This window comes from Cheilinus undulatus, linkage group 21 (assembly GCF_018320785.1).
Source record: "Cheilinus undulatus linkage group 21, ASM1832078v1, whole genome shotgun sequence".
NCBI lineage: Eukaryota > Metazoa > Chordata > Actinopteri > Labriformes > Labridae > Cheilinus > Cheilinus undulatus.
Genome location: NC_054885.1, coordinates 37,381,517 through 37,395,698, shown reverse-complemented (window position 1 = coordinate 37,395,698; position 14,182 = coordinate 37,381,517). Strand labels below are relative to the sequence as shown.

General features: G+C 41.3%; 1 protein-coding gene across 2 annotated transcripts in view; it reads left to right on the top strand.

Moving 5' to 3' along the window:
• The first annotated feature begins 2,666 nt into the window (after nucleotides 1–2,666).
• LOC121503695 (voltage-dependent T-type calcium channel subunit alpha-1I-like) overlaps nucleotides 2,667–14,182 on the top strand; it is a 176,231-nt gene continuing 164,715 nt past the window's right edge. For both annotated transcript variants that reach the window (XM_041778221.1, XM_041778220.1), the window contains exon 1: nucleotides 2,667–2,774. In XM_041778221.1, the coding sequence (XP_041634155.1) occupies nucleotides 2,685–2,774 (90 nt within the window). In that variant the 5' untranslated portion in view covers nucleotides 2,667–2,684. The remainder of the gene's footprint in view (nucleotides 2,775–14,182) is intronic.

Here is a 14,182-nt window from a genome sequence, read left to right as displayed (position 1 = left end):
CAGCTCCCCAATCCTCTTTGGTCCCTTCCTACCAGTTAAAAAGCCAAGTTCTAGCTCTTTAAAATGCTCTTATAGATATTCAACACTGAAGTTAATCTGCATGAGTTCATCATCAGCAGTCCTCCATGTAGAATTATGCAGCCACATTAGTCTGGGTACTTTCTGCAGTGTGTTTCTGTGCCACACAGACCCATTTCTCTCCTCTCTCCACCATGGAGCACAAGTCTTCTGAGTGCAAAGTTCACTGGAACAAAAGACCCAAAGCTCATTGTGTGACTACAAAGAACAAGAGCGAAATTAAGACTTAAGAGGATAGAGTAAAGAACAAGAAGAGCATAAGCTGCCAGCTTAAGATATGAAAATGTGAAAAGCTGTAAAAGACTTTTAAACTGCATGGTAGTCATTATAACTCTCACATACTCGCAATCATGGCTTTATTAGTAGAAACGTCGAGATTTCTCCTTTTTTATGAAACGACACAATAATTAATCTGTAATCAGTCATTATGAAGGCTTGTGCTGCACACATGGTCTACCCAGGCCCATAGCCAGCCTGGAGGAAGGAAGAGGTCCAAAAAAATGGATGTTTTGGTAGTTTCTCCCATCATTTCTTAAAATTAATTTTCAAATTAGAGGCAACTCGTGATTTTTAAGGAGGACTCATTTATATAAATGAAGCTCAGATCCCCCATCTGTCTCTGGTCTTCCATTCTATACATCAGGAGATAACGTGAATCTCTGCAGCAGCGTGCAGGTCGACTTTGTAGTCTAGAGAAGGGTAAAAAAGATGCACAGCGAGTAAAGGTGCAGCAAGCAGCAGGGTTGTAAATCACGTTAATACCCTCTGAAAACAAAAGAAAAATATTTCATTCTATTGGCATAAGCAGTGTCCAGAAATTGATCCTGACATCTCTAAAAAATGAGCCCCTGCTGCTGGTTTTTTTTCTCCTCCTTAAACAGATACCACAAAATGTGTTGTGCCCCGTATTTACTCTATCCTATCTGATTTATGACTCACGAAGGCGTATAGCAGAGCCTGTTTGGCAGAAAAAATAAACTCCTCATCTTTATTTCCATTGATGAATCGCTCTCTGGCAAAGCTGCAGCTGTGTGACCTCTTACCTCACATGATGTGCTGCTTACAAGCTGTGAATGAGTCACTTATGCAAATCCTCAGATGTGTTACATCAATCTGTCTGTTTCTACCTGTTCAGACTCCAGTGAATGGAGGAGAAGGTGTCTAGCCAAATATTCATGTGTTAAATGAACAGAGAAGAACCACACTGAATCTATATCTTTAAGAGGAGGTTTAGGAGATTCAGTGAACGTGCCATTAAATTTATGATCGGATGAATATAAAACATGAAATAAAAAGTTATGAAGAAGTCATTTAAGAGGGTTTTTTATACTGTTCTGTCTTAAACTACTATTTAAAAGAATGCAACACTTCTGTTCGTGTGTATCAGTGAAACGGATCACAGCTGAAAGATGATCTGTTCAGATAATCCTCCACAGTTCAGACCCTGTCGTACATGGATCAATCTAAAGCAGAAAAAAAGTAAATTCAGTCTTTAAAATATAATATTAAACATCCTGTTTTAGACAGAATGGTGAAAAAACATTGATTTTTCATTGCGTTAGGTTCATTGACTTTCTGTTAAATGTTTCTAATGTAGATTTAAAGGGGACATATTTTACCCTTCTGAGACAAGTGTATATTGGTCTCAAAGGTGCACAAAACATGCCCGTAATGTTTGCTGCTGAAAAAACACTCCAGTATTGGATTTTTGTCTGTCTAAAAACTCCTCTGTTTCAGCCCTGCTCAGAACAAGCTGTTTCTGTGTCTGTGGCTTTAAATGCTACTGAGCTGTCTGACTCCGCCCTTTACTCCACCCCTGTCTGGAAATGGATGTGGCTATCTTGATCCTACTCTCAGCTGACAGCTGAGGAGGATCAGGTTTTAATCAGTATTTACATATCTGATTTTGGCACCCTCTGAGCACACAAAGCCTTTTGCCCCCTCCTGAGATCTTTGGAGATCATTGGTTCAAATTTGACATTAACAGCTGCTTACTGGGAGCCTAACATGTCTGGCCCGGGAACATTTCTTGATTTTAAAATTTGGCCCAGTTTAATTTGTAATTGAATAGCTCTGGTTTAGTGGTTAAGCAAGACAGTAAAAAAATGGCCTCGACCACTATTTTTAGGCCAGAGAAGCAAATGCTGGGTCTTTGTGTAACCTCCGGTTTTCACCTCTGCTGCTGGGAACTGCAAGTCCACACTGCTAACATGTTGGCTTGTGTTTGTGGCTGTGCGCTGCAGGAAAAACTGGCATAAAACAGTTAAAATCAGACATAACTGTGAGGTCAGAACAGACTGGAAGCTGTTATCACCTTATAGACTAATGCACATTTACTAGTCAGGGCTGTTTCCAGCTGTTGACATGGCTGTTATGATCACAGAACCACTAATAATCTTGAAAATGCATCCATATCACTCTGTCTGAATCTAACATTACATCCCATTTTATAACATCCTGTTGGTTTACATGTTCTTATCCGACATCCTCTAACCTTCCTTTTGTGATGAAACATTTTGATACCGTGTAATGCTGTGACTTCCTCCTCAGCTGTTTTGCTCCTTAACCCCAGACCTGTTCATACGTGGTTCGAGAGGATTAGCATCATGGTGATCCTGCTCAACTGTGTGACACTGGGCATGTACCAGCCCTGTGAGAACATCGACTGCACCTCGGACCGCTGCCAGATACTGCAGGTAAGATCTCCGTGAGCGTGTTCACACATGTGTGCTGAAACAACACATCAATGCACTGATGAAGAGACTGAACAAAACAATCAATTACAGCGCACAATCTCACAATCTCTTCCTGTCACTGCTCCTCCTGCTGGGATGCACACAAACGCTGCAGCTTCAATATTTCCCTCCTGGAAGGTTCTCTCTGTTCTCTGAGCAGGGAATTGGGACCGAGTTTGTGTTAATAAAGTTTTGTGGAGCTACATTTGATTATGTCACTTTATGATGAGAGCACAGTTACACAGACAGGTGTAGTTTGTGTTTGTAGATGTCCTTAGATGCCTTTGCAGACACACAAGCCTTATTTTACTTCTGCTGCAGTTTATTATTGAAGTCTAGAAGGTGTTTGACTACAGGGAAAAGAGGATCCTCCTCTACCATCGTCTGATAGATGATAGATACGTCAGGGGAGGGATGACAATTTACCAGTAATTCAGGAAAGCCAAGGTTAAGCGCCAAGAGTTCCTGGTCCAAAACATGATTTCAGAGGAAAGTATACTTGTGATTTACCTGCAATCAACAGAAAAATGTCTGTCCACAACAAGAGAAGCAAAACTGATTCTTCATTTTGGTTTTTAGGGCCAATACAGATGCCATTTATTAGCAGCTCACAAGCCTGGAACCTCTATGCTTTTATTATGACCCTAAAACAGTGATACTCAACACGTGGCTCTTTTGTGATGACTTGTGGCTCTTTTATGTCTTAATTTGAAATATTATTTCCTCAGAAAACCTAAAAAAGGGAAACTTTGACCTCAGAAACCATCCATTGCAAGTCACATTAATCAATCTGCTTCCCACACTTCTACAGTTGGCTTTATTTGTCAACTTTTTTTTTTTTGTCCGTATATTTCCATTGCCATTATTTGCAAATTTTTTGCCAATTCTTCAAATTTTTTGCCACTAAATCTATTTTTACTGCTTTGAGCCCACTTTGGCCATGTGTTTTTGCCATTTTTTTGCCATTTTTTCCACTTTTCAGCCCATGTGAGTCCCATATGGGCCCCATCTAAAGATGCAAAATAGATCCTACTTATAGTAAACATAGGCTATTGCAAAATCTCTAGATGGGGCCTATATGGGACTCATGGGCTGATCCACACTTGCATTTCACATGGGCAATCACAAGTGGGGCCAAAATGGAACCCATGGACAACCCCACATGGACCCCATATGGTAGCCCACATATAACCCATATGGGGTCCACGTGGACATGCTGGCAGGGCAGCGGTCTCGGGGTGTATCCCTAGGGGTGAAAAGACAGGGGAAAAATAGATGCCATTGAGCTTGATCTTGGTTGCTGAGCGACCGAGTGTGTCGAAATATTGAGCTTGACTCTGGCCCCCCTCCTCCTCGGCCCGTTGCTCATCAGGCCCCATGATGATCCCTTAGTGCCCTACATGCCTAAAACTAATGCGTATGACAGTATATGATCTCTCCAGTGAGTTACTGGTCTCCCCTGAGGTCCCCCGCCAGTTTACTGTGCCCAGAAGACCTCTATAGGGAGGCAACCTGGAGGCTTCCTGATCAGATGCCCAAACCACCACAACCAGTTACTTTCAATGTGAAAGAGGAGTGACTCTGAGCTTTCTCAGGAGCTCCTCATCCTCACTCTGCAATAAGCCCAGGTCACTCTCCTGAGAAATTTCCCTTCAACCACTTGTATCTCATTCTTCCAATCATTAACCAAAGCTTGTGACCACAGGTGAGGGTTGGAACACTGGTTGATTTAATTCCTCTAACTCATACTTTTATCTCTGAGCAGAAATTATTGGATTATATTTATTTGTCTGCTAATCTTGCTCCTTTGTTTCTGTCAGTAAACCATGTTGGGCTGATGTGAGTTATGTGTTACTACATTAATCTGCCAGCTGGCTGAGGCCTGAGCGTCTACCTCTGGGATTGTAATCGCTTTTCATGGAAGTAATTTTGGCAGACTCAATTTCAGGTGTGACAAGGACAGCCTAATTCTGCCACACAAGCTTTTTGTTTGTTCTTTTGATTCTCCAGTGACATTGAGATGTGTCTCTAGTGAAGTGCTTTGTTTGTCCCATGTGTTGTTGTTATGTTTACTGATTCTACATCCATATCTCTTTGGCCTACAGTGCACTAGGATGGATTATAACAGCAGACAAACCCTAAGGCCAGATTTTAATAGGTTTATTTTGTTGGATTTCCCCTCCATTTTTTCAGACCAATATTGCAGGATAATTTTCTTGACACAGCTTCCTGCTCCCCTCTCTCTTCTTCTATAGCTCCTGCACCATCCTCACTCCCCCTTCTGTTTCTTCTACCCCATCCTACACACTGGCCCTTTCCCTTCCTCCATCCTGCGTCTCTCTAACAAGCATATTGTATCCCCAGGTAGCATGAGGGGTCCTGTACTGGAGGTTGCTAATGGTAACAGGAGGGATTTTGCTGACACAGCATAGATTGTTAGAGTGCCCCTCAATTGCTTCCTCTGTGAAATCCTGAACCCATCTTCACTTCCTGGAGGAAAGAGAGAACATAAGGTCTCCAAACAATGTGCACATTACCACAAGAACTGTCTATAGACCTCTATATACAAGTAATTTAAGATAAGAGCCCAGAGCCTAAATGATTGATGGAGGATAAGGGTGACCTCAGTCCCAACATGTGCCTCCCTCCTACCACTTAGCCTACTCCCACCATTTAAGTAGAGTACCCTGACTCTAGAGCTACAGTGCTGTTATAAAGTATTTGCCTCCTTCCTAATTTCTTATTTTTTTGCATATAGATGTATGAAATTAATCACCTCTCCATGCAGTCTCAATTTGCAAGCATTTGTAATCCTACATGGCTCGTTCTGACTCTGACGTTCTGTACTATGATGGATGAAACCTTTGCAATAAGACAGTTTGTGAAATCTTATCCCTGCTGGATGGAGTCAACTTTAAGCGATATTAGAAAGTGGAAGAGTTTAGGAACAACAGTGACTCGGCCATGAAGCAGGAGGTCATGTAAAATTACATAGCGGGGTCGACAACTGCTAAGGCGCATATTCCATAGCAGAAGAGTTTTGAACATCCACTGGCATTAATCTTAGCATTAAAACTGTGGAGCAGGAGCTTCATGATTGAAAGTCCAATGCCTAATATCAAATGGAGTGGTGTAAAGCACACTGACAGCTGTATCATAGCGGAAACTTGTTCTGTGGAGTGACGGATCATATTTCTCTGTTTGGCAGCCTGATGGTTGATTCTAGGTTTGGCGGCTACCGGGAGAAGGTTACCTGTCGGACTCAACACAGTCTGGCTACCGACCGTTCATCTGAGACAAAGTCTATTTCAGAACGGAAGGGACCTACTTTGTGAGTGCGGTGTTTTAGAGTCTGGCAGTTACATTCATAAAACAACCACATTCTAAAACATTACATATAAAGCATCATTTCATAAATATTAGGAAAAAAAAGATATGTAGCCTGTTGCACCAGCTATTCGTGTGTTATGCCTTAAGTTACGGTGTAAAGACCACACTAAACCCTACGTTGAAACTAGTGAAATTTTAACTTAAGGTGTGTCATTGTTCAGTTGCACCGTAGAGACGTAAGGTTGATCTAAACTAGTAGAGATTTATGCAAAAACTACCAAAATAGTGTTGCAGAAGTGATGTTTTGTTTCCTTTAACCAATCACTGAAAGCATTTTTGACCCAGTGTTTGCTACAAATGCTAATGGCTAAAAATAACATATGCTAACTGCCATCAATCCTCAACACAGTGTCCAGTTTGGATGAAAAATATGACAAGACATTTGACATATGTGAGCATTGTGACGCCTACAGCCTAAACCTGGAGCCAGAATAAAATAACAACACTGACATCAGGTGGTGAAATCACTAATAATACGAGATAATTCAGCAGTGGGTGGCAGAAATTATCTCCGCTCATGTAAAACAACAGAGTTAAAGATCATGGAGAATGCACTGCTGATACCAAATTGCCAGTAAAATCCTAAACTCCTCGTCACCCACCGGATTATCCCGTATCTCAGAGCTATCACTATGACAGTTATATTATGGAGGACTTTACCGGGGTGAGGTGTAAGATTTAAGTTATAACTTAAGCCTACATTGAAACTATTCCTGTCGGTGCAACACCTTAGCTGTAAGGAGAGCGTAAACTCCGCCATAAGTAGGAACATATGTTGAAACTAGGCTACATTTGCACTTACGCACAGCTGGTGCAAATCATGGGAGGTACAGTATCTTATCCAGGATTACGTTTCAGGACTAGTCACTAAGAAATCTTTTCTCTGAAAACCTCTACACTTATCAGTGGTTGTGACTAACACTGAAATCATTCCTTAATAACAAATTCCTCTTTTTCCCCACTTATATAAGAGGCAACACTTCTTCAAAAAGCCACAGCAAGTTTGAAGAAACCTGTAGCAGTAAGAATACAGAACTTATTGATTTTACTCTTTAACTTTTGGAGCAAAGAATGTAAACCTGACGTCTTGCCAATGGTTAATCTGACTCCCAATCATGGTGCCTGATTATTTTGGGTGAATGTGACACAGAAAAGCAGTCAACAACAGTAAAATATTTATGGTGACTTTGATTGTGTAATAGATATTTTTAGTTTGGGACAAGAAGTGAACAGTCTCAGCACCACACAGTTCAGCTGAGGATAAAATTCATTTGTAAGGACGCGGATGTCCTCTCCATCCTTCATGTCTATACTGGCAGTCTTCCAACACAAGAAAGTTGTTCGACCTGGAATGGATATGTCGGGTTGAAATTCATCATACATTCAAATTAGTGCCTGGAAAAACAATGTAATTATGCTGAAAATGTTGAGAAAACACACAGACACTCAGAGTGAGGCATTGCTGCTCCTCTCCTGTTAGTAAAACGAACATTTGTCCTCATGTAACCTCTACATTCACGCACTGATTACCCTCGTTACTCCCATCCCACAAGTCTCATATACATTATTTTACTCTAAACGGTCTATTAGGATCGTGATGACCTACTTATCACGTCGTCTCCTCCTGCCAAATAAGCGGCACAATGACAGCATGTGAAGGAGCTCCCACAGCAGCTCCTATTTCAAGTCATGAAAGGGCCCATCACACAACAGCCTCCACCTCTTTACAAATCATGTTGACGATAAAACATGATAGGCTGACTGAAGAGGAAGCCAGCGGTAGTGACAAATAACTATGATGAATTCATTGTGCTTTCGCTCAGAGCCCAGCGCGACAGGGATCCGACTGCTGCAGCCAATGTCGGATTACACGTGAAGCGTGCAGGCTGCATTATTTATCAAAACATCATTTAAACAGCATGTGAGGCTGATCTTCTCATCTTTCTCATTGGAAGCTGCCAGCTCTGTCTATACGCTCTGAGTGAAGGAGCACACATGTAGCCTTCATTACAGTCATGCCTGTAGAGGGAACATACAATGAACAGACCCAATGTGAACCGAAAGAATAACCATGAAAAATCCAAATTCTAGCACCTTATAAAGCATCTTTAGAAAATCCTTTGGCTGTAGGCAAACACTATTGTGGCTCTGTGAGAGCTGAAAATGATAAAGCACATTCAGTGTTACTCTGGAAACAGAAATACTCAGCTCCAGCTAGCTAGCTTCATGCCAGCTGTAGCTAATGTTAGCCTAAGGCATACAGCATGTGATAGAAGTATCCTACTTTCATCTGAACAGCCTGACTAACAATAGAAATGCAACATGATCAGACTGTGTCTGTCCTTATGTGCTACCAGCAAACATTACCAGTGCACTTACATTAGCAAGCTTCATGATCAAATCTTTAAATACTGACTGGTGCAAATGTATGGTTTCACTACAACAACAGTCACTAACAGATTTATAATCAATTATGTTAACATTGTTTCCACATGGTGGTCAGACTGCATCAACACAAGCCGTCGTACAGGCAAGAAAGATTTGGTGCTCACCTACATGTACACATCATTATGTTAACTTCAAGATCAACATTGTATGTTTCCTTTTGCATAAAGGCTAATCTTTTATCTTTTTATCCATCCATCCTCTTCCACTTATCTGAGGTCAGGTCACTGAGACAGCAGGCGAAGTAAGTCAACCCAGTCATCCCTTAACCTTGCAAAGCAGATAGATAAGCCTGTTTCTGTGTTTCTTACTCTTGCATCCATCCATTCCATCTTGCAAAGCTCCCGTCTGAACAGTTTGGGCCCGATTAGAAAGTGACCGGACCAATCAGTGTCGAGGGGGCAGTACTGTACTTTCAGACACGGTGGAGTTGTGACGTAAGCAAGCAGCAACAAGAGGCTGTGCAATTAGGGCGGAAGACACTAGCATGGATGCTGCTAAAGCACCAGTTTTATCAGAACTTGGTGACATTTCTTCATTAAAAGAAGAACAAAAAACAGCAGTGAGTTGTTTTCTTTTCAAATACGACAAATGCCGTGTACTGACATGTCTGCAGTCGGCATGGTTCGAATTACGCCTCCGTAGCGGCTACGTCACGTGTTTTGTTGCTCTGATTGGCCCGCAAAGATGTGACAGACATTACATTCATCCACTCACCCTCCCAGTCGGTTTCCAAAGGCTCTGCCCAAATGCTGTGTTTGAGAGGTTTACCAGATGGATGTGTGAAACAAAACCATCTGGCATGTCAGGTTAGTCATCCCTCTCTCAAGCAACATTTTCCAGTTCCTTCTTAGGGATTCCAGGACATTCCCACGCCAGATGGGAATACCTTTAGCTGGTTCTGGGCTTGCCCTGATGTCTCCTCCAAGTCTGGCGTGTCCCAAAGATCTCCACAGGGAAGCAACCAGGAGGCATTCTGATCACCTCAAAAGGCTCCTTTTGATGCAAAGGAACAGTGGCTTTACTTTCAGATGTCCGAACTCCTCATCCTATCCCTAAGGCTGAGTCCAGACACCCTCCTGAGGAATCTCATATTGACTGCTTGAACCCCTTTCAATCTTTTGTCATTACCCAGAGTTCATGACCACAGGTGAGGGTTGGAACATAGATCAACCAGTAAATCAAAAGCTTTGCCTTCCGGCTCAGCTCCCTTTACCACAATGGAACACCGGCAACAGCACCAATCCTACCCTGACTCATGAACAAGACCCAAGACACTTGAACTCCTTTATTTGGGGCAAAGACTCATCCCAGCCTGGACAGAGCAATCCACCATTTTCCTGTAGAGAACCATGGCCTCTGACTTGGAGGTGCTTACCCTCACATCAGCTGCTTCACATTCAGCTGCCCCCATGGCTGCTGGAGGTCCCCGGCTCAGGACACCAACAGAACCACGTCATCTGCAAAAGGCAGACAGGAAATTCTGAGGTCCCCAAACCAGAAACCCTCCTCCCCCTGACTGTATTTTTTATGTGTAAGTTGGGATTACGATTCTTTAGATAGTTCACCTAACAAAGTAACTGACTCTTTGCTAAGCCCAGCTCTCCTCTGTCACAAAAACACACTTAGACAAATTCTCTTGTCTCTTGGCTCCTTCCCATTTGAAATAACTGGGTACCCCACGATTTGGCTGGCTTTTATTTGTATCAATTAAACTTATTTCTTATATGATTGTGGGCTCAGTAGCCCTCTATAAGCCTTCCAGGGCCAGCTGCTTAGAAGCATTCCGACAACATGATGCTGCCACCACCATGCCTCACAGTGGGGATGGTGTGTCTGTGGTGATGTCAGTGTTTGGTGTCTTGTCTGATGGCCAAACAGCACCGTTTTGGTCTTCCTCTTGACCACAGAGTCTCCCACATGCCTTGTGGTGAACTCTAGTCCTTAATCTGAGTTTTCTTCGACAGTGTCTTTCTCTTCGCCACTCTCCCATAACGCTTTGACTGGTGAATCCCAGCCAAAAGTTGTAATGATTGTATCTTGAGGCCCCATGGACAAGCCAGAGCAATTGTCTACCTTGGCCAGTTGGATAAAAAATACTCTTGGAGGCTGATAATCTTGGGATGCTCATTTAGACACCCGAATAGTACCTTTTAACCACACTGACAAAATAAGGTCCAATTGGGTGCACCAAGAAGACTTGTCCTAATGTAAGGTAAAATGTTGGCAAACAGGAAGTAACCCAACTAGGGAGGGGCCCTCTAATTGGTGGGTAAGTGGACCAGTCAGAGAGCAAACAAAGAGTCAGAGTAAGTATTTTAAGAGGAACTGCACATCCTGCAATCTCCTCCCTGTCTGCTAGATTCTTTCAATTCACAAATGGTCCTTGCAGACAGGGACTAGTACTTAAAAAACACAGCTAATTACATAATTATTTCCACTTTTCGTGTATCTGACTGGCCAGAGTACATCTTCTGCTCCTGCCTGTGCTGCTACATGAATAAATCCTCCAAATTTCACACACCGTTTATCTCATTTAATTTGCTCCACAGCTACAAACAGCATTGTGCAATTGTTAATCAATGCAGAATAAAGAAAAGTAATGTCTTTTCCAGCGGGAGCATATTCCTCCTGGTAGTGAAAGTGTACGACATATCAGTATTCTTCAGACTGATGCGGGTTATAGTCAAGTCTGTAGTTTGTCATTCTGCCTGAAACTGGAAAAAGGCAATAACCTTGTGTCAAATTGTTTTCCCATTGCAGCGTGTTTAGATTTGTTCTTTCTTCTGTGGGCATACTAACAGCACTTTATCAGCCTGAAGCAAGGGAAACTTTTTGTGATCTTGGTGCTTTTCCAGTAGTTTAAGGTCCTCTTTGTATTGACAATAGAGTGCTGAAAAATTAAATTAAGTCTATGATACGCTGAGCTGCTTTGACCTCTGAGCTAAAGATTATCTGTGAGTATTTCAGCGTGCTTGTCTTCTTATTTGTTTCTGCCCTGAAACTCTGAACAGCTTAAGCTGCCACTTTATCAGTCAGTGTTTGAAGAGGAATTCAAATGGCTGAACAATCTCGCGTTTGGCTTCAAAGACTTTATTTTACAAGAAGTCAGCAAAGCAGCATTTCAATTTATTTATAACTTTGACAATAAAAAAGGAATCTCAGCAGAGAGTGTTCTGTTGGTGCTGCTCATAAATCCGTATTTCTGACTGATACGTCATTAGTCGGCAGCCATGCAGAGTCATGCTTACATACATGGATTTTCATGGTCAGGATTCTCTGAGATGATGCAGCAGTGGTGGTGCAGCACAGCCTGCGGTGAATCACTGGGAAAGTGTTCAGCTCCAAAAATACAAAAGGAGCTTTAGCTAGTGATCTGAACATAATAATGCTAGCGGGATGCGGCTGAGATATGAGCTCATTGCTCTCTCTCCAATTATCTCACACTGCTTCTTTATCTTTGTTTTCTCTGAGCTTTGACCTGGATCTCCCTCACTTTACATTCCCTGTCCATGTACTCCTTCTCTTATGGTTCACTTCCTGCAACATGTGTTTTATTCCACATTAGACTCCATGTGTTTTTGTGCAAAATAAGGATGCAACAAATGACTATTTGATAGTCAACATGTGCTCAACTTCAATATTTTTGCCTTGGTTTTAAACATAACCACTTATAATGTAGGTTAGATGATGGTAGTCTATTAATGTTTTGAATACACTCACATAGATAAAGTTCCTTGTAAGTTCAATGTTTTTTTTTTATTCTAAACATAATTTCTTTCGATTTATTTAACCAGGAAGTGTCTGAGCAGCACGACATTTAACAGAGTTACAGACATGAAATATTAGAGTCCCCGTAAAGTGAAATTCAAACTTTGTGTCTTAACACTCTAGATATGTTGGAATAAGGCTGCTGTAGACACATGAAAAAAACTGAGCTCTATGTGTAACAGAATTTTGGATCATCACCCACCATGGCCTATTGATCATTAAAAGTATCATGACAGAGATTTGGGCCAGAAAACATTAAATTTAATCCCCAACTTTCATCTCTGCCCCAGAGCCGGGCAAGCTGAGCTCTGACCAGAGTTCACTGTAAGGTCAGGGGGCAGGCTAATTGTTGGAGCGCTTGTCTGTTATGTACTTGAACCAGATGTAGGGGGAACAAACATCTTACCTGCTGAAGGTGTGTTTTAATCCATATTTCACTCTGCTTTTCTCCTGGATGGTAAAGATAAGCTGGTTGTGGCTTTGTCTCTCTCCCTCCTGTTTGTTAGCATCACCAAGCTAAAGTTTAGTAAAGTATCTAATCATAGGTCTATTTTTGCCAAGACTCCAAAAATAATCTTTATAAAAGACCGCCCAGAGAAATGGCTTGGTCCCTGAAAGGGCTACTAAATTGGCCCTCCCATCCTGACATTACTGTTGTAGTCCAACGTGCCCACCCACAGTAATATAACAAAATAACATTTAAACAAAAGGGGTTTGAGGCAACAATAATTTGCATTTATCCCCTCTTATGGGCGGCCTTGATAAACAGGATCGAGACATAACTTCACATAACTCCAAAAATGAGATATTAGGAATACCTGAAGAGTTAAGAGTTAGCTCTAAACTGTCTGTCAGTCATGATATAGATGTGATTCTTTCTCTGGTGGCTTAAAGAGAGAGTTAGCATAACAGATAGATGATTCCTTCATTCAGGTAGTAGCATTTTTTTATTTGAGAGGATCATAATTCTCCTGAGTAGGCATGGCTTCAGCTCATTCAACTGACATGCCCCTATATCCTAGAACAGATATTACTGACTAATTTTCATGGTTTTGAAGCTTAATTTCATCAACATAGAGATGTTTTATTGGCTAAAATTTGTCCTGGATCAGTGGTACTCAACCTTATTCTACCAAAGAGCCACATTGTCTAGAAAAAATTTTAGCGAGAGCCACAATCCAAACCCGAAATGTAAGGTAGATAATAGATCAGTTAATCTGAAGTCGAAACGAAATAAAACTGTGGATTTGTGGATAATTATGAGGTTAAATGAGATGCAAATGTATGTATAGTGTCAGAAGAACCAATATGTTACTGATAATGAGGATATATTTATTTTATACATCACTGACATCAGGCTAAAACCTTGTATCTCAATTTTTCATGATTTTAATTTGTTTTTATAAATCATGTTTACATCATTTTATAAATTTTAAATTTTTCATTCCCTGAAAAGTGATCATTTTGGAGATAACAGTCTTTGGCCCAAAACCAGCGTTATGAAAGTTCCACCTGGCCTAAAGATTTTTTAAGATATTAGAATGAGCTGAGTTTGAGCTCTGAGATGCTTTTCAAAGAAAATGATGAATGATGGTTGGCTATTTGATTATTTATATCTCACATTGGGGCATTTACTGGAGTTCTGTGGCTTTGTTAACATAAAAGAGATGCTTTCTATTTTTTTTTCCACTCATTTTTATTTCTTTAGTTAAAGGTGGAGAGGCATCATATTGGTCTTTGCCCTGGGCCTCCAAATGACTAAA